The sequence below is a fragment of the Typopeltis vanoorti genome, chromosome 13 (assembly GCF_054136105.1).
Source record: "Typopeltis vanoorti isolate ZY-2024b chromosome 13, IOZ_Tvanoo_1.0, whole genome shotgun sequence".
Taxonomy (NCBI): domain Eukaryota; kingdom Metazoa; phylum Arthropoda; class Arachnida; order Uropygi; family Thelyphonidae; genus Typopeltis; species Typopeltis vanoorti.
Window position 1 is genome coordinate 81,957,472 of NC_143561.1, and position 21,792 is coordinate 81,979,263.

The 21,792-nt window shown below is 35.9% G+C and overlaps 1 protein-coding gene across 1 annotated transcript in view; it reads right to left on the reverse strand.

Annotated features, from left to right (window-relative positions):
• Positions 1-21,792, reverse strand: part of LOC150100317 (centaurin-gamma-1A-like) — a 418,649-nt gene that overhangs the window by 120,819 nt on the left and 276,038 nt on the right. Inside the window, exons 7-8 of the mRNA XM_090402635.1 lie at positions 13,099-13,349; positions 7,615-7,827 (exon numbers count right to left, since the gene is read on the reverse strand). Coding sequence (XP_090258761.1) covers positions 7,615-7,827; positions 13,099-13,349 — 464 coding nt within the window. The remainder of the gene's footprint in view (positions 1-7,614; positions 7,828-13,098; positions 13,350-21,792) is intronic.

Sequence of the window (21,792 nt, forward strand, 5' to 3'; positions counted from 1 at the left end):
TCTTCCACAGACTAAGTAAAACTTTTCTTTCATTGGGATATGGATCATAAGGATGCTGAGCCAATGTTTTTATTTGATATTCTCAAATAAAATCTCAAATTTTCAGCTCTTCCTGAGAAGAATTTCTCAGGAGGAGTTGAAGATTCTTGACCTACAGTAAATACAGGAAGAAAACATTACATGACATTTAGGCAAGTAGCATTCAATTCATATGCTCAGGACATGAGAATGGTAGAAACATCAGTAAAATGTAGGACTGTTACTTAACAGAAATGCTAGTAGTGCTCTTTTTGGAGATATAGCTGCTTTAATGAAAAACTCTTAACTGGTAAATTTAAAACTGGGATTAAAGCTCTAAATGTGATTGGCTTTGCTCCTACTGAAGCTTCAGAAGATGGGGAAGAAAGAGTGCTTTATTTTTAACTAGTTATAAAAACTCAGTAGTTTCAAGACATGATATAATAGTTATTTTGAGAGATTTGAAGGCCAGGCTTGGTAATGATTCTAATCACTTGAGTAGGAGTAATTGGACCTGGCATTGGTAATTGAGTGACAATAGAGACCTCCAGTTATACAAATTAAATGGACTAAGAATAACAAACACCTATTTCAAACATAAAGATATTTATATGTGCACTTAGTTTCACTTGATGCTATTCGCAAAAACACAATTGCTTATGTCCTAAATAATAGTGAATGGGCAAATTCAATGCAGAACACTATGATATACAAAGAAAGAATCACCACCAACTTGTTAAGAGCTCATTGCAACTGAAACTCAGAAAAAGTATTCAAAGGCCTACTGTCTGTTTTAATACAGCAACACTGAGTAATGCTGACAATACAATTTATCAAGATGAGTTGCTCAGATGTTATGAAAGAACTAGTCTACAAGATCATGATATAAAAAAGTGTGTGTGGGGGGGGGGGGCTTCAAGAAAGCTGAGCGCAATATTAGTCACTCTCTTTTAAGGGTTAGAGAGAAGCAAAAACAGACTTATTTGAGCAGTAAGGCAATGCAGTTAATTACTCAAAGCACATGCAAGAAATGGATGGAGCAGCATCCAAATAATGAGAACAAACTAAGGCATAGGAAAATTAATAAACAAGTAAAAGCACAGTTGTAAACAAAATTCCTGATAACACCATAGCAGAGAATACAGCTAGAGAGAATTATCACAAAGGACAATGTGAAGTTATTATTATTATTATTATTATTTTTGGGCTACTCCAGGGAGTCCTTAGGCTCATCGAGGGAGGCCCTAAACATCATGTCCACACAACTATACGACATTCTCACAGTATCTATCATACCTTGCCTTGAACTCACTCACTGTCATAGCACCCACAACAGACTCTGGCAGCTTATTCCACTCATTTACCACTCTAAAAGTAAAGAACCCAGCTCTAACACCACTGCTAACCACACTCTTGCCCAGCTTCCATGGATGTCCCCTAGTTCTCCCACCACCAGTCCTGATCTCAAAAATATCCTCTGAATTAATCTTATAGAATCCTTTTAGCAATTTGAATGTCTCGATCATATCTCCCCTTTTCTGCCTATCAACCAGTTTCTGCAACCCACAAATCTTCAACCTGTTTTCATATGGTTCATTCCATAGATCTGCTATCATCTTAGTCACTCGCCTCTGGATCCTCTCCACCTCCTCCCCATCAAGAAGGAACTGAGGTGACCAAATCTGGGCACAGTAGTCAAGATGAGGTCTTATCAAGGCTCGGTACAGAGGTACAATAACTTGCTTGTCTCTGCTCGTTAAGGTATTTTTCAACAATCAAGTGAGTTGATGAGCTGATTTAGCTACTTTCGCAATGTGCCCCCTAAACTTCATCTCCCTATGAACCAACACTCCCAAGTCCCTGGCCTCATCAATCTCTTGGAGTACAGTTCCACCCATGTGGTATATTGCTGCTAATCTTTTCACCCCAAAATGCATAACCTTACATTTTGTCACATTAAATTGACATCCATTCTCCTTAGCCCAGAACTCTAATCTATCTAAGTCATCCTGCAAGACTTTGCCATCTTCTGCATTCACTATCGCCCTCCCCAACTTTGCATCATCAGCGAACAAATGAACTATTCCACTTAGATCCTTCCCTATATCGTTAATGAACAGATTAAACAGCAGTGGTCCAAGAACAGAACCCTGTGGCACCCCACTAGTCACAGGCCATCTTCTGGACTCCACTCCTGAATAAACTACTCTTTGATATCTCTCAATCAACCCACCTATCCATCTCACCAACCCTATATCCATTCCTATATGTTGTAGTTTACGGATTAGAATTCCATGTGGTATCCTGTCAAATGCCTTTGCCAGGTCCAGCAGTATCACTGTAAACCCATTTCCCTTATCCAGTTCAGCCGTCGCCTTGTTATAAAACTAGAGCAAGTTACTCAGGCATGATCTACCCTTTACAAAGCCATGCTGTCCCCTGTACAGTATCTCATTTTCATCAATCCATTCCTGTATTTTTCACTTGACTACTTTCTCCAAGACCTTGACAACAACTCCTGATATGCTGATCGGTCAGTAATTTGCAACCATAGTCTTCGATCCTCCTTTATGCAGTGAAATTATTTTCCCCTCTTTCCATGCCTTCGGGACTAAACCAGACCCGAGACTCAGATTAAACAACATGGTCAAGGGCACTGATAATTCCTTAGCCGCTTCATGCAAGACCCGTGCTGGTATACCATCCAATCCCACAGATGTATTCACATTAAGGTTCTGTAATAGACTATTCACCTCCACTGTATTCATCACAATTCCCATATAAACTAATGGCTCCTTCGTTTTTTTCAATGTCACTACCTGGATGATATCCTTTTGCAAAGTGAGCGCTCAGTAACTCCACTATATCGACTGGTTCAGTGACCTCCTTACCATCGTCATTCCTTAAAATCATTTTGCCATGTACAGTTTTTTCCTTGCTTGCAGCATATTGAAAGAACTATTTCGGATTCTCTTTTGCTTGCATAGTTAGTTTCCTTTCATAATCGGCTTTTGCTGTTTTTACCACACTCGTTACCCTTCTGGCCTGCACTTTATACCGTTCATGTGCCTGCAGGTCACCCCTTTCTTTAAATTCCCTCCACAGTTGTTTCTTTTTTTGCAGCTCAAGCTTAATGGTGTTATTCATCCATTTAACCCCTACTTGTTTTACTATTCGGACCCTAGGTATACAATCAGCCATAACCTCCTGTAAATGCTCCTTGACCACTTCCCATGCTCTATCGACATCCAGCCCTTGCAGTTGTACATGCCATGGCACCGATCCAAGCAATCTCCTAAGCTTGTCATACTTGTCAGCACGGTAATTCCACATATACCCTGTCTTAATCAAAAATTCCACACCTTTAGCCACCTCCCAGGTCAAGACCTTATGATCACTCTCACCAATAGGTGGCAACATGGTCATATTCATTACAGTCAAATTGTGAGATGCTATTACCAGGTCAAGCCCTCTCACACCCCTAGTATTTTCAATTACATGCTGTCTCAGATAGTTATCCCTTAATAATTGAATAAAATCCATTTCCTTCCTCACATGTGTCCTCTCCTCCTTCCAATCAATGTTACCATAATTGAAATCCCCCATAATAATTACCCTCCTTCCATTCATTTCATCAATTTGTTTATGCATACTATCTCCACCATCTATTCCATCACCTGGTCTATAGCAGCACCCAACTGTATATTTTATTCTGCCGGTCTCAATCTCACACCAAATAGCCTCAAATGAGCTCCTTTCACTATCCTGCAATACAACTTCAATTCTCCTTGGCTGCAGTTCATCAGCTATCATCAATAACCCCCCTCCCCCCATTTTATTCTCTCTGTCCCTCCTAAACACACTATAACCTACACATTCTATCCCACTAACTATATCATCTTTCGTCAGCCATGTTTCACTAATGCCAATAACCTGTGGCCAGGAAGAGCCAATCAAGGCCAAAAATTCTTCCTTCTTGTTCCTAATACTCCTGGCATTAGTATACACGCAATGCAGTGATCCCTTTGTCCCACCCCTATCTTGATGCGTTATTCTAAATGTCCCATTCCCATTTTTTGTCCTTAGTGCTGGCTCAGGTACATTATATACATTTTTACACGCAACTGTCTCACTGATGTCTGCATATCCACCCCCCCCCCCATCCTTTGTAGTTCTAGTTTCCCTGGTTCTGCACATCCATTTTCACTTCATTCAGCAACGCTTTTTCCAGGCTTCGCACAACAAGTCCATTCAAATGCAGGCCATCCATCTTGTATAAGTCCTTTCGCCCATCAAACTCATTCCACACGTCCACGAATTCCACACCACACCGTCTGCATAACCTGCGCATAATGTCATTTATGATTATGGCCCTCCTTCTAAACTCCTCTCTGTCACACTGCGGCAACAGACTCACCATTCTAACTCTGTCACTCTTTTCTTTTGCTACCTTTAACAATACTTTCAAGTCCTCTCTCATAAAAAATTTATCACCTTTCAATTCATTCGTAATAAGATATGTATGATATGTATAATAAGATATGTTGTTAATAAGATATGTATGAAGAGAGAGAATGAAGTCATTAAAACCTAAAAATAAGAACACACAATTGAAGGACAAGATGCCATTCTAGCTAGGTAGGAAGAACATTTTGATAATCTTTCAAACAATATTCAGTCTTGCAATTGAAATACCTTGGTGAACAGACTAGTTCCGCTTCCTAATTTGATATTAGTCCCGTTATACCAACTGTGAAGAGTCTAACTATACAAATAAAAATGCTAAAAAGAGGTGGAGAGAGAGAGAGTATATTAACTTGGCTGACTGAATCCTGAACAGTTTCTTTCACAGGAGTAAATTTCCCAGAGACTATACTAGAAGTATAATAATGCCCACTTTTAAAAGTGGGCATTATTATACTTCTAGATTTATTTATTTATTATTATATATTAAGAAAGAAGATTGCATGGTATATGAGAATTATAGGGGTATTAACTTTTTGCAAATTCTACATAAGGTCTTCTGGCTTTATACTCAACATGATGAAGGACTGGGTTGATGAATCTCAGAGATGATTCAGAAAGAGAAGAGGCTGCACACCGAATATTTTCACTGAGGAATGTTTAGAATTTCTTAAATCTGTAACCACATTTTGTTGACTTCATAAAGGCTTCTGGTTCAGCTGAAAGCAAAATTTATGGAAGATTGTAAGAACTTATGAAATACCTGAACATAAACTTAACAGCATTATGTCTGCTTTGCATGAAAGATTTGAGGTTTGTGTTCAAGTTGATAAAGCAGATAGTAAATGGTGTAAAGTAACAACTGGAATAAGACAAAGAGATGAGTCACCTTTTCTATTTAGTCTAGTGACAGATTTTGTGAAACAGGACTCCATAAGGGAAGGACCAAATGGTCTAAGATCTTAGAGAGAGTAGCTAATCTGGATTTTACTGATGATGTGACCTTATTCATAAATAATATGGGAGAAACAAACTACTCCTCTGCTGCAACACAACACTGAAAAAACCAAGAAAATGAAAACAGATGTTAAAAAAACAGTCGCTTCTATATTACTTCATTTATATTTGATAGCTGTGTAATTCATACTCGTGAGGTGAGGAATGAAGTAGAGGATTAGGAATGGCCTCTGGAGTGTTCAAAAACTTATGGAAAGATGGCAGAATAGCAGTATGAATAAAACTTAAAATTTACAACATTCTTGTTCTTTTTGTTTTGTGTTATGGAATTGAGACACAGACCTTGTGTAAGAGTATAATCGGGGTCTTGATGCTTTTAATCAACAGGAGTATCATGGGAGTGAAATTATTCAACTTCATGAATAACAACAGGATACATTGCAGTCAACCACCTCTTACCACTATCTTGTATAAGGAAAGGAAGACTATTATTGTTTGCTTGGTCAACAAGATTAAAGATAAATAATTCAGAAGGTGTTGGGAAAAGAAGTTAGTCCCAATTGAGATAGATCGACAATATTAAACAAGGCCTTGATAGAACTGATTCAGCAGTAGCAGTGGGTGCTCAGAACAAATACATATGGAGTAGGAAGCTATTTGATCTAGTCAGACCTCCATAAACATTGGTTACTTGAGGAATTTATGTGTACAATCTTACTAATTCACACCCTCTACAATCTATACAGATGGTTGTTGGATGGATAATTTTCAAGTTTATGCTCTTCTAAGCACCTCTGTAGTGCAATTGGAAGAATGACAGTATGTTGCACTCTTTGATTGGAAAAGGTCTAAGTTCGATTCCTGTTGTGACGGGAGGAATCCTTTTATGGGCTTTTTCAGTTGAAGGTGAGTTAGCCAATCTCATATGGAGGTAGCAGGTTTTTTCCTCCTGGAAACTCAGGTTTTTCATCTCTCATACAGATAAATCGGCCCTTCAGAACACATGTAATTTACAGACAAAAAAAAAAATACTAGCTATGGTGGTGGGCAGTAGATGGAGCTGATATAGATGACAGTAGAGGTTCAGTGTAGTTGGTGGATGGAGTGGTGGAGATGGAGAGTTGTAGAGTAAGTGTCCTCCCTCAATGAGTCCTCGGACTCCTTGGAGGTGTCACGAAATAATAAAAATAATAATAAAAAAAAAGTAATGATTGGAAAATAAAGTTTCCCCATGTAATTCTCTTATAATGAGGGTCCTAAGAATAACCTGTGATCACTATCAAACTTATTTTTAAGACTTGTACCTGATGCTTGCCATATCACTTCTTGATGTCACAATGGTTTGGGTTACTAACCTTACCCACATTATCATGAATTAAACCACTGCAAACAGATTTCAAAAGTAAAATTATTGCTGATGAGTATCTTAAGATAATTTGAAGAGATATAAAATGACGTATATGTTAAATTATTATTAACAAGATGACTTAAGCAACTAAGGCTATGAGGCCAGTATTCCAGTAGTTGAAAACCCATTACAAAAGTTTTTCAAGTCCTAGACAGCATATGAACAGATTTTTCCAACTAAATGGGATAAATTCTAGTTCATTCATTATATAATCAGACAAGAAGCCAAAAGAGAGTTCAGAGACTAAACTTCTTAAACTAGACTTCCAACAAGCAGGGCAGTTGTCTTGCACCGAGGAAGGAGGTGACATTACCCATATAAAAATGATCATAAACATCCATGCCTGTGTCAGGATTTGAACTTGCAGCCTGCTGGTTGGAGAGTGGATGCACTAGCTGCTTGGCCAACAAGGCTGGCAATGTGTGTAGCATTCTTGAACTTTCTTGTGTAATATACTTGAAGTACAAAGGAAATAAAATACAAGTTTGAATTTCAGATAAAAGTAATTCCAATAATTGAGATTCTTCACGCGTGCGCACACACACACAACCTATTTAATCAGGCCTCAAATTTTTTTTCTCCTCTCACCAACAATGACCTTTGCCTTAGAATGAATATTAAGTCACTTGGTAAAATTTTTGACTTGTGAAACATATATTATTACCACAACCATTAAGTCAACCTGATTAGATTTTATTCATAGCAAAGATTATATGTATATTATTCTATACTTTATACTATAATGTACTGCAGCTTTTTTTACTTACAGTGAAAAGATTAGATCTTCTTCTTGTCTTACGTGATGTAGTTGGAGTAGAACAAGGGGTAGGTAAATCTTTCATCTCTTTAGTTCCCATAGATATGTTAGTAGTAGAAACTGGATCCATGACAACAGGGCGATCAAGTTTCTCTGATTTTGTCTCTTTTAAAGTGGAGGTGGTGCTAGTGCCATTTGTTCGCACATCACGTAGACTGGACTCCTAAAAAAATTAAATTTAAAATTAAAAAATGATTTAAAAGAAATTATCAAACTCAATATTATAAGAAATTGAAGTTAATGTTATACAAATACAATTCTTTATATAGACACAAGTTAGCATTTGTTCTAAGACAAAAATGGTAAAGATGTGCTGCCATGATTGATTGAGTGGATAAGTGGGTTTAAATCCCACTATTCTCATTGAAAAAAAGTTAAAAGAAAAAAAAGTTCTGTGTTTAGTCTCCATGGTTGCTCGAGTGTCTCACCTTTAGTCCACTCATGATACTAACGTATTTCAGGTTTACAACCTTTTTGTGGATGGGAGTATCATTAAAAGGAAAATATTGCATGCACAATTCTTGGTCTCATTATATTAATGATGAATCTCTAGAATGGTATGGAAGACAAAGAACTTAATATTATGCTGTTGTTTACATTGAAGTAAACAATGCATAAGACAATGAATGTGCTTTCTGTCTGGTTTGTCTGTTTCTTTATTACTATTATTATTATTCAGGATCTTTGTGGAGTCATGAGGTTCATTGTGAGAGGTCTGACTTAGAGGACATTCATACCACTCATTTACAAAGTAGTCTACAGAATCCACACTTCAACTACCTTCTAAACCAATGCATTCCATGCTCCTACTACTAAACATGCAAAAAAGGTACTTCTCTCTTACTACTTTTTGCAACTTTCAGAGATGGTCTCTTGCCCTTGTCATATTATGAAAAAATTCTCTACTGTCCATCTGGTAAATGTCTCTCGACTTATGTTTCAATCATATCAATCACTTTGCTTCTATCTAAAACTTCTATCTAAAATATTATCCTTCTATCCTCAAAAATAAATAAATAAATAAATAAATATTCTGCAGGTTCCATGACTATTAAACAATTCTTCTGTTCATTTAGTGAACAGATCTGAACACAGTACTCCAAATATGGTCTGATCACAGCTTTATAGAATGGAACCACCCCTCTTATTCTGCTGGTAAATGTTCTTCACATTGTGGCAATCCTCTGGGTTGTCTTTGCCACTAATGAACATCCTGAATTTTAAAATTCTATCCAAGAACCCTTGCCTCCTCCAGTATTGTTCAACTAAAATATGCAGCTTCCTGGCTGTGAATCCAAAATTACAAACCCTTACACTTAGCTATATTTGACTGACACCTTCATTCATTTGCTCACCCTTCTAGCTTATTGAAATCTTTCTAAAGAATATCAGTAATATACTAATAACTCTCCCAGCATGACAATCATCTGCAAATAACTAAAAATCTTCTTGCAGCCGTATCACTGACATTAAGGTTGAACAGTAACATCCCAGTTATTTGGAACCCTGTGGAATCACACTTGTAGCCTTCCTTTTACAAGAGGGGGGAAACTCAAGGTTCAAGTTGCTAAGGAACAGCCTTGTCCAGCACCTCTATCTAAGAATACCAAACTCAACATTTCCTGAAGAATGAAAAATTTCTCCTATTAAGGGGGGGGGATTTATATATATATATATATGACGGGAAGAATGTTATAGAAGAATTCTAAATTGGGGTCTTTTCCTGAAGTCAGCCAAAACTACCCAGTCATAGGAATATCACATTATCCAGCATGTATGTTTTTTTTTTTGTTAACTGGCTTCTGAGCCTAATACAAGGGTGTGCTGAGAAGTTGTGATAATCACGAATTTCTTCAAAACCTCTGATACGTCTTCTTATATGTCCTAAAAGAAAAAGAACAAATTATTACAATTTGATGAAACGGGATTAAAAGTTTTAAGATATGTTTTTGTTTGTGGTAATATCACAAACAAAAATATAGTTGCTTTAATATCATTTTTGTTCTAGGTGTTCATCAGCACTTTTCAGCAAAAAGCTGAAAAAAAGGCAAAATAGCACCACTCTGCAAGCATGGTTCTAGGACAGAAGTTTCCAATTATAGACCAGTCTGTATAACTGCAGTTATGGTCAAGGTGTTGGACAGATTGATTAGGAATAGAATACAGAATTGGATGGACCACCCATGCTGACCATCATAAAGAATTCTATGTATTCTTTATGATGGTCAGCATGGGTGGTTTGTAAAGGGTAGGTCCTGTTTTAGCAATTTACTTGCATTTTATGATAAGGTAACGTGTGTGTTAGATAAGGAAGAATCATATTTTGGACTTTACAAAAGCATTTGATAGATTACCATATGATAAGTTGGTGTACAAGCAGCAGAGGGTGGGAATATATAGTATATTGGTTAGATGAATCAGAGATTAGCACTTTGAACGATACCAGCAGGTTGTGTATGATGGAACAGTATCTCAAAAAAGGAAGGTAACCAGTAGCATGTCCCTGCTGTTTAACTTGTTTGTAAATGATATATCATGTGGACTGACTGAGTATATTCAGTTGTTTGCTGATGATGCAAAGTTGGGAAGAATTATAAGTAGCACTGCTAATCTCCAATTCATCTAACCAATATACTATATTCCCACCCTCTGCTGCTTGTACACCAACTTATCATGTGGTAATCTATCAAATGCTTTTGCAAAGAAGATTTGAATAGACTTTTTACTTGGACAAAAGAGTGGGGTTGTGGTTTTAATTATATCAATAAGTACAAGGTGTTGCATTTTCGAATGCAGAAATATAAGGCTGTGTACCATATCGATGGTGCCATACTGCAGAAAGTGGATGAGATTAGAGATTTGGGAGTGATGGTTGACAGTAGACTGAAGTTTAGAGGGCATATTGCTAGTGATGCAAAGGCTGTACATCATAGTGCTGCTGTGATAAGTATTCTAACATGCAGGGATAAGGAAGTGGTTGTGCCACTGTATAAAGCACTGATCAGACCACGCTTGAATTGTTGTGCTTAAATCTGGTCACCTGGTTTTCAGTGTGATGTGGAGGCATTGGAGAGAGTCCAGAGGCAAGTGACTAACACAATATCAAGGCTTTGGAATGCTGGCTATGGAGAGAGGTTGAAAAAATGATTGCAGTTTGGTGAATAGGAGGAAAGAGGTGATAGAGAGATTTAAGTTAGTGAGAGGATTTTATCAGATTAATCCAGATGAGATTATAAAAAGAGTAGAAGGTGAGAGGGGAAGAACCAGAGGTCATCCCTGGAAGTTATGTAAGAATGTGGTGAAGAGGGGAGTGGGAGAAGTAGATTTGTTTTACATGGAGAATTGTCAGTGAATGGAACACATTACCAGAATGTGTTGTTAATGCCTAAGGAGTGTTAAGGATTTTAAGATTCGATATGATTAAATATGTTGTTAGTTGAATGGACCTCCCGCAATAGATCTGCCAACTCCATGGAAGGTGTAATAATAATAATAAATATCTCATGTGCCAGGTTATATATAAAAAATTGTATCTATTTCATTTTAGGAGATTCTACTGTATTTTTTTTGAAGTTATATTTTGTTACACCTTTTTTTTTTTTACTTGCTTCCCATCTCCATGCTTTTTAAAGAATAGCCTCTAATGCTAATGTTAGCCCTAGCTCATTGTCATCAATTCCTGATATGTGGCATAAAGGGTAGGATACTTGATAGTACTAAATAATTAAGTTTATATTACCAGCTTCCTATCGATAATTTTTATCCCAATTAATTTGATGGTGATTTCTTAGCTCTCTCCAATACTGTTGGATATTGGTCTACTTTTGGATCATTTTCTGCCATCCTGAATCAATTACTAGTTTCTTTCCTCTCTCTCATTCTATTTAAGTGACCATACCACCTTAAATTAGCTCTTTTCATGCAGTCTTAAATACTAAACAATGCCAAGTTACTTCCTAATAGCTTAGTTTTTAATGTGAATCTGTCACTGCTGCCATCTGTCATTTTATTCAGACTCTTCTCTCATTTTATTCAGACGATGAGTGGTCCTCAGTCTTTAATGAACTATTTTATTTCTAACCCAACTATCAGATCCATAGAATAAAAGTGGTTAAACACAGCCTTATATACTGCCAGTTTCATGTTTTGGTTAATTCTCTGTTATTCCATATAAATTTATTTGGCTAGCTTTCCACACATCAGCTTTGCTTATTCCATTGCTATTTCCATATTTAATTTGCCAAGTTTTCTAAAACCACCCCTAAATAGCTGAAATGTTTTACTTGATCTATATTTACTTGTTCTAAGTATTTGTGATACCTTATTAAATGGTCGATCTTCCCTGAGATCAGTGAAGCTTAAATAGTAATCCTTTTCTTAGAATTTTTTTTTAAATATGCTTGCAAAATTTTTTCCTGGAACATTCAGTAAGAAAAGTGCTCTATAAATCTCATTGTTTTAATTCCTTTTTTTTTATAGTAAAGAATATGACAAATATGTTAATTTTTTCTCTGGTTATTCATAACTGCTGTCTTTTTACTGTCAATTTTTATAACAAATTTATTAGAGTTATCCAATTAATTAAAATATCCTGAAGATTTGCACTGGATTTATATAGGACTATAACATCATAACTGCATAACATAAACAGCTGATTTTGATATCGGATTTAATGTCACTTTCCTTCATAACATGATGCATACAAATAATGAATAACAGTGGATGTAGCATGCACCATTGTCTTAGTACCCGATTTTAAAAATCATCTTTCAAAAATACATCACTTAATTCTGACAGCTGACTCGCATCCAAATGAAGCTATGTGAAAAGGAGACACTGAAATTAAATTTGTAGTTTACAGTATTGAAGAAGGGGAAAAAACAAGAGTGTTACCTAGGAAGAAATAATTAAATACACAGGCGATAATGTGGAAGCTTCATGGTCTTCCACAACCAGTGATAAACATAACACAGAACTGTCAAGTTTGATAAAAAGACTATACACTGAGAACAATAAACAAAGAAATTGGTATGAAACTCCTTATACGGTATGTGGTTGCTTGCTAAATCCTTTGTTTTATATCCTTGTGTACAGTTGAGGAGTATAATTTGTACTATTATTTGTATCATTTGGGCATATCAAATTACAAGCATGAAAATTTCTGATAGTAAATAACGAAGTCACTATTAAGGAACTTTTCGTATTTTCAATCATATGAACCATGGTGTGAATCACTGTACTCTTACATGGGACACTGTATGAGGAATCAATACATTTACATGAAATATATCCCCTTCTGTAATGGAGTCTATTCATCAACTGAAACCTTTCATTATATTCAAATATTCATAATCAAAATGCAAATTTTACTTCTATGTAAATTAAATATAAAAAAACTTGTGATTTTATAGACTATTAACTTATAAACCCTAACCTTAAATGTATTCTGTCCCTGTGGTCCACCTGCTATGTGACTGGGTGAGGCTGATACTAGTGATGATGTCTGAGATACTGGGGCATGGATATTGGTAGGATTATTGGGATGATAGCCATTGTTGGTGTTATTTAGAGGACCTGAGCCAGGCATGTAGTAATTACAACGGAGAGGATGATTGATGGGCGTACCCGGCCGAGAATTGTTGGATGATATGCCTTGAATTTTCTGTTGAACTATCTTCTGGCAAGCTGAAATATTTAACATATACTGATGACCATGCTTTTCATTTATATTTCACATCAACAAATAAGCTTAATTATTAAAAGCATAAGAGAAGAAAACAAATCCACGTATTAATAAAAAAAGAAAAAAAACATATTTAGCGTGATGGCTGCACTGGATCATGCAATGGACTAATTTTTCTGCATGATTACTTAATATTAGATAAGGTGTTGGACAAAAGAGACTTCAAAATGCCATTTGCCTAGCCTAGCTCCATATATATATATATATATGTAACTGCACCATGCATAGGCTACAGTCTGAAATTTTAATTCCATGAGATTTCAGTTTCTTAATATCTTGTATTTTTCAGACAAAGCTGAAATGTTAGCATATGTTTGGAAAAACAGTTAGTTGCACTATTTTTAGATACTGAGAAAATGGTAACACAGTTAACAATTACAATATATAACAAAACTAACAATTTTTAGAATGGTATCACCATGGTATCATTTGCTACAATGTGGTAAATTTCTCCTTACCTTCCAAACATTCTGGAACTAAATGAGATTTTATGATTTTCTTGATCGTATTCAATTTTTAATTCTAGGAAATTATTGATCTTGGTTATTCTTGTATTCAATTAAACTTTTTGAAATACTGCTTGATATTTTCTTTCCAGTGTGCTAAATTTCATAATTTATGGATCCTCCCAAGCTGGAAAACTGAGTACTGAAGTGGGTGTGCTTCAAGTAAGTAGTGCAAGCCCCCTTCAGTATTTTATTTTATTTTTTAAATGCTATGGTATATAAAAGTAATTTCACCTGGTTCAATGCTACTGTGTCACTGCCATGCTTACTGGGACTTGGAATGGTTGGATGTTTGTTCTCCAGAGTAGGGTCTTTGGTTTCTTTGTATACTTGAACTTCCCCTATTCAAAAATATAGGAGTTAAGTGATTCTGCAGGCATATGCTGGAGAGGACATGGAAATAAACCTGATGGTAAATGCATGACAAAGCATTAAGACCAGGTGGTGAATAAACCCTGACTATTCTTACTATTCTGAGTCATGTATTTAGGAAGTCTGGGTATAGTCACATTCAGAGGATACCTTTGATTCCATACAATGGGCAGGAGACTAGATGCTCTAAGTGGAAGACATTTGTGAGTCATTCATCCTTAATCACTGCATTCGCCTGCTCTTTTACTTCTTTATCGCTAATTATGAAAGGTATCACATTACAGAATCATTGTAGATAAAAAAAAACCTCACTAAAGACAATATTGAAAGTTACGAAAATTTGACCAGAGAGCTTATGAGAGAGAGCAAAGGCAACTCTGATGCTGAAGTTTGTTCTCCGATCAAATTTTTAAAACTTTCAAAGTTTTCAATTTTTCTATTTTTATTTATTTTATATTGCCAAAATGAAGCCATATGACTTTCTCTGATAATAAGTACAGGTAACCCCTGTATAACACGGCATTGCTACAACACGGTTTTGCTCTAACATGGTTCGAGAATTGGGGAAAATCCCTCTATAACCCGGCATTCCTACAATACGTTCTCGCTCTAACACGGTTCGAGAATTGGGGAAATCCCCGCACAACACAGGACGTGATGAGAGCCTTTAAGAGCAAGCATAATCTCATTCGATATTTTTCATTCAAGCGTGTATGTCGTGTCAGATTTCAGTACAGAATTTTAGAATTTATTAGAATTTTAAATTCATTTTGTTCGTGGAGTATTAAACATATTTTATGACTTTCACTGTTTTCTTCTTTGTACTATTCTTTGTATGCATTATCGAACCTTTTTTAAAAAAGTGTTAAATATTTCTTTTTGTGAATTAATTTGTAGCCCCTGAATGATGTCTGCCGGAAGTAAAAAAGTACCTCTTAAAAGACATTTCACCTCGCTAGAATTAAAAATACAGATTTTAGATCTTCTTCTTAAAAAAAAAAAAAAAAAAAAAAAAAGGGGGGGGGGGAGTATCATGTGTTGCAAAAACCTTGGATTTAAATGAAGCAACAATCGAGACCATTTTGGTCTGGATTGTAGAACAACCTGCAACCGTTGCTGCAGGTTGTTCTATCTCCGCAAATATGACAGCTCGTCACAGAGCACCAATACTTGAAAAAATGGAAAAAGTTCTAAGTATTTGGATTGATGACTGCCCAAAAAAATGGATTCCAATGATGGACAAAATGTTATTAAACATAAAGCTTTAAAAATGTACAACTACTTAAAAGAAAATGGAGAATCTGCTATTAACCCTGACTTTGTTGCTAGCAAAGGTTGGTTCAGCCGTTTTAGAAAATGCTTTTCATTACGAAACATAAAAATATAAAGGGAAAGAGCATCAGCTGATAATGAAGCTGCCAAAACTTATCCAAAGGAATTGCAAAAAATTATTGAACAGGGTGGGTATACAGCACATTTTTAATGCCAACGAGATGAGCCATTGGTGGAAAAAAAATGCTCAAGAGAACATTTATTTCAAAAAATGAAAAAGTTGCACTAGGTTTTAAAAGCATCAAAAGACCGTGTAACATTACTTATGTGCAGTAATGCTTCAGGCGATCACATGGTAAAACCCATACTAGTTTATAAATCCCTCAATCGTCGTGCAATGAAAAACCTAAATAAGAGTGCTTTACTGGTATATTGGAAGGCAAATAAGAAAGCTTGGTAACTACTGATTTATTTAAAAAATGAATCAGTAGTTACCAAGCTGTTGTTTCTAAACTGTTTTGTAACAAGTGTGGAAAACTACTTAAAGCAGAAAAATCTAAATTTTAAAGTTTACTGATATTGGATAATGCACCCAGCCAAAGATTTAAATCACCCAAATGTCAAAATAATTTTCTTACCACCAAATACAAGTTCATTACTTTAACTTAGATCAGTGAATTATAGCTACATTTAAAACTAATTACATCAGGAAATCATTGCAATGGGTTTTGAATAAAGTCAACAACGAATTCATTGAAGTCATGGAAACTTTTTACAATTTTGGACTGTATTAATCTAATAACTTCATCCATCAAAGAAATAAAACCGACAATGTTAAATGCCTGTTGCAAAAATATATGGCCAGATTCAGTTCAAAGTTCTTTTCTGCTGGCTCGAAAATCTAATCGAGCTAGCAGAAAAGAGAATGGAACTTGTTAAGTTCTATTATAATATAAGTTATATTATTGAAAACCTTCCCCTCTAGGAGGGGAAGGTTTGACGATATGAATGTCGAAGATATTCAAGAATTACTGGTGGAAGAAGAGACTGATGAAGCAAATTTAGTGGAAATGGCATCTGGGATAAACTAGATTAATTCAGAGGACAATAGCACAGATGAAGTTAAACATTTTACCCTAAAAAGCATAAAGAAAGGCCTAGACTTAATTGGAGTTATATTTTCTAAATGAAGATCCTTCCACTGAAAGAAGCACAAAATTTAAGAGAGAACTTCACAAGTGCTTAGCTCCATACAACGAAATTTATAAACAACTCTCAGCTAAAAGCAAACAATAAAAAATAATATATTTTTTGCAATAAGTAGAGCATAGAACTCAAGATGCTGCTGAAGAAAGTTCAAAGATGAGAATATTTTTTTTTTCGCTTCAGTGAAAAATTATCTGTGCAAACAGGAAGCAGTTTGGTATAGCTCTTTAAATTTTTAAGCTTCACTTAAAATTAATATGTGCAATGCAATATGTAACACCAGGCATACTCCATATTAGAGCATGACTGGTATTGCTTTGTAGAGAGAACCAGGGACACATTATCAACCTTCTAATATACATGAGAGGAACACTTATGGTGGAGGTAGTGTGATGGTTTGGGTAGGCATCTCATTGAGTGGATACACTGACCTGTATGTGCTTCTTAGGAGAAGGATGAATGCTGCATATTTTAGAGACAGGGTCTTGGACCCCTATGTTCATCTGTATGTGGATGCAACAAGGGAGACATTTAGACAATGATAGTCCTCATTGAGTGAAGCTCATAGAGCAATATCTTTAAGAAGACTATCTTACATATGGACTGGCCACCAGCCAGGTCTCCTGAAGAGACCTGGCTGGTGGCCAGTATATTGAGCATGTCTGAGATGCTGTATGCAGATGTGTTGCTGTTCTCAACCCCTCCTCCCTCAAAAAAAAAAAAAAAAAAAAAAAAAAAAAAAAAAAAAAAAAAAAAAATCCTTGAGATACATAGATCTTGGCGGGAGCAATAGTTATTACCAACTGAGATCCTGAACACTATAAAAGTATGAATCAAATGGTATGAAACATTGTATTGCTGTGATACAATAAGGGGGGGGGGGGGGGTGACACATTCCTTATTGAGACATTTTGACCACTTGTTTATGACCATTGTCTTCATGTATCTATTTGTTACTGAATTAAACTATTCAAATTTTTGTGGTCCTTCAACATCTCATAACATACTACTTTTCACTGAATTGCATAGACATTCATCATACAATTTTGAGTATCATGATTTTTCTCATTGCTTCCTAATTTATGGAAACCAGTGTACATATATAAAAGACAAGAATGCATTCCCCCCACAACTATTCCTCATTTTACTATTTTATTATATTTTTAGTTTTACTATTCCTTATTTTATTACTTTTTTTGAAGTCCCATTTTCTTTGTTTTGTTATTCAAGTCAGGCAGTTCCTCTTTTGCAGATCCTAAATACCAATGTGACTATTATTACTATTACATAACACCTCCAGGGAGTCGAAAGACTCATTGAGGGAGGGCACCTACTCTACAACTCTCTGTCTCCACCAACCCCAACTACCTTCATCATCTACACCAACGCCATCTACCGCCGACCACCACTAGTATTTTCACAGACAATCTCATACATCCATGCCCCTGGCGGGATTCGAACCCGCAGCCTTTTGGCTGGAGAGCGGATATGCAAACTGCTCGGCCAACCAGGCCGACTATATTATTCTTTCTGTATATACTTCTGCCACAGCATTTTAATTTAAAGTAAAAAACTTTCTGAATCATTCTTTCTTGGCAGAGGGAGAAAGAAGAATGCATTAAACATAAAAATTAAAACACTTAATTGTTATTTCTATGGTTTGGCTGAAGTCAGATTACTATCTACTGGTGTGTTAAAAAGAAGAAAATAAAGCAATGTGAAGTAATGGGTTCTGCTAGTGGCTACAGTTGAGTAGTCTTTGTTGTTGAACTACTGGTCTCTTTGGATCAAGAGACTAAGTGTTTTTCATATTTGTATTTTCTTCCATGTAATATAGTGATTTTTCTTTCAGTATATTCTATATGAAGTAGATAGTTTCTTGTTTTTTTGTATTTTTTGTATTCATACTGTGAGCAGACTAAAGATTTCTTTTTTGTTTTTTACTGATTTTATATATTTTATTTTTAGACATTTTTAACTTATTCCAGAACCCCCCTCTGCTCTTGAGAGCAAAGGGGGTTCTGGAATAAGTTAAAATTAAAAATAAAAGGAATAAGTTTCAAGCCATTTCAGGCTTCCAATAAGCAGGCTGAGTGGTGGTTAGCATTAGCATATCTACTGTCCAACCAAGCCTGTAGATTTGAATCTAATGAGCACGAATGTTTTTGATCATCTTTATTTAGATGGAAGATGAATTTCATCACTTAGTGTGAAACTACTGCCTTGCTTATTGGAGACCTGAAGTGGCCTTGAAATACTTTCACGTATAATCTCTAGAGCAGGGTTTCTGGACAAAAATATATTAAAAATTAATAAAAATCAGTATAGAAGTTTATAGAAGCTTTTGTACACAGCACACATGTGCGTGTGCACATACACACACTGCTTGGAAAGAAGTCAATGGACACCGTGGTGTAAGAAACAAACAGCCATGGCACCCACTTAATAAGACATAGGACCTCCTTTTTGCTGCAATGACTGCAGCAATCCTACAGGGAATTTTGCACTATTCTTCCTGTAGGCATGTAATGAGGTCCTGAACAGTTGTTGGGAGATTCCCTTGACCTCATGCAACACACTTCAGTTCATCCCACAAAGTTCGATACTGTTGAGATTAGAGCTCTGTGGAAACCAGTTAAGTATGGTAATGTTTGTATCCACAAATCATGCAGTTACATCGTCTGCTTAATGACATGGTACACTGTCTTGCTGACAGAGACAATGGTCAGTTCTATACAAACTACTGCAAAATAGAAGGCACTGCATTGTCCAGAATGTTCCGATACCTCTCAGAGTTCAATGTTTGCGGCACCACAGAGATCCGAGGCCAAACCAGGAAAAACAGAACTATATCATCACACCGTCACTCAGAATTTCATAGCTGGAGTTATGCACTCTGGTAAAAGATGTTTACCAGGCATCAGCCACACCCATACAATTCATCTGCTAAGTACAGGAAGATGTAGCATGATTCCTTGCTCCATAACACAGCTTTCCAAGCTTCTGCATCCCATTGTACATGCTATTTGCACCACTGAAGACAACATTGCATGCTGTCTTCAGCATGTCAGCTCTGGGTAATGTGGGGCTTGTGTATTGTGGTCCTACCATGGAAATTCATGTTGTGAACCTTGGTTCTGAATCATTTTGTACTGCTTCATGTTCCAGTTGATGCGTAGAACTTCACATTCAATGTATTGGCCAATGAATGGAGGTTTTTCAACAATTACATAGGTTCTTTCTGTAGCATCTACAAGAAGCTTATCTGTTCACCTACAGGAAGTCAACAGACATACCACCGGGGGGGGGTCTGTTGACTTCCTGTAGGTGAACAGATAGGTTCTTTGCGAACTGCACTAAACCATACTTTGGACAGATGGAGAAATCAGTAGAATTACATTTAGAAGACCGTCAATGAGACATCAACTACAGCAGAACTCGTGCCAGTGCCTTGTCCAGCCATGTTCTATTTTCAGCTAATTCAAATAAAGAAAACCCTCAACATCAAGCTCTGGATAGAACTGACAATATTCACCGCAGTTGTGATGAGATAGAGAGAAAAATTATAGAATCTAATGAAATAATACTCGACCCCATCCATATTAACAACAATCTAAGCTATAGCCTACCGGACTCTCAAAGCTCTACTATTCAATACTGGCATGCTCGAGATCTCATACGCACGCATGTGCAAAATAATACAACCAGAGTTTGTTCTTCTTTTTGAAACTGTAAGTGTAATCTCTACAGTTTGTTTGATATGGCTCTTAGTTTTGTTTTTTAAAATATTGTTTCCTTTCCAGTTTTGGAGTTATCAGTTGTGCACCTGAAGTCTAGTCTTAGGCGAAACTAGTCATGCAAATAAAGTTTTTATTTTAACCTCGGTTCAAGTCATTCAATATTATAGAATGTGCATGCATGCGCACGCACACACACACACACAAAAAATCTTAAAAGGCTAAGAAAAATTTTAGAAGAAAAACTTGGAGAAGAACAAGCTGGGTTCAAATGTTCACTTCAGACAAATAGTTGAGAAATCATGGGAATAAAAAATGATCTGTACTCAAGTTTATAGATCTGGAAAAGGCATACAACAAGATACAGAGAACAAAAGCTTTTCAAAATGCCACAATTATATGGGATAAAATTGAGCATTATATAGAGAAATACACAGTATATAGTTAAGCTCTAAGTCAGCAGTTAGAATTGAAGAAAATACAAGAAGACGGTTTGATCTAAAATCAGGTGTAAGACAAGGGTGTATATGGTTCAAATTATGAAAGAATATCACATTAAACCTGATATTATTGCAAGAAAAAAATAAAATATTATTTTATTACTTTCAAGCAATAAAACGAATAAAATTATGAAAATAGCCAGGAATATAGAAAACCTCAACTGCATTCTAGAATTAGACAAACTAAAATTATACAAGATAGTGTTTAAACCAGTTTTAAGTTATGGATCTGAGAGACGGGTTAGAAACAAAGCAATTGATCAGAGACCATAGACATAAGACTTCTGAGAAAAATCAAGAGTGAACAGACAGTATTAGTGGCAAAATCATATTAAACCTGAGGATATTAGGAATCTGCATTCAAGCATGTGTGAGCAGAGCTAATCTAAGGTGATATAGTCACTTAAACAGAATGGGTGAGGAAGGGCACAGGTGTTTGGTGTGCTTACAATACTGGAGTGCTGATAATTAATAGCATGATTTGGAGGCAATTGCTGATAGGAAATCAGTAATAATGTAAACTGAATTGTGTGTTACTGTCATGGTATGTATCAGGAAATTAATGATAAATAAAACATAAAAAATAAATATAAAATTAATAAAAATATAAAAAACTCTAGCCTATTCCCGGTACTAAATATAGTTCGCCAACAGATTAGAGACCCTTCAACACTTCTGCACGTGTCACAAAAAGGAGAATCCATTCCGATAATAGTGTAATCAATCTGTATTGTGGGATGAGTTGTTTATTATTACACGTCGGAAAATTAACTTCTGTTTTATGATCATTGT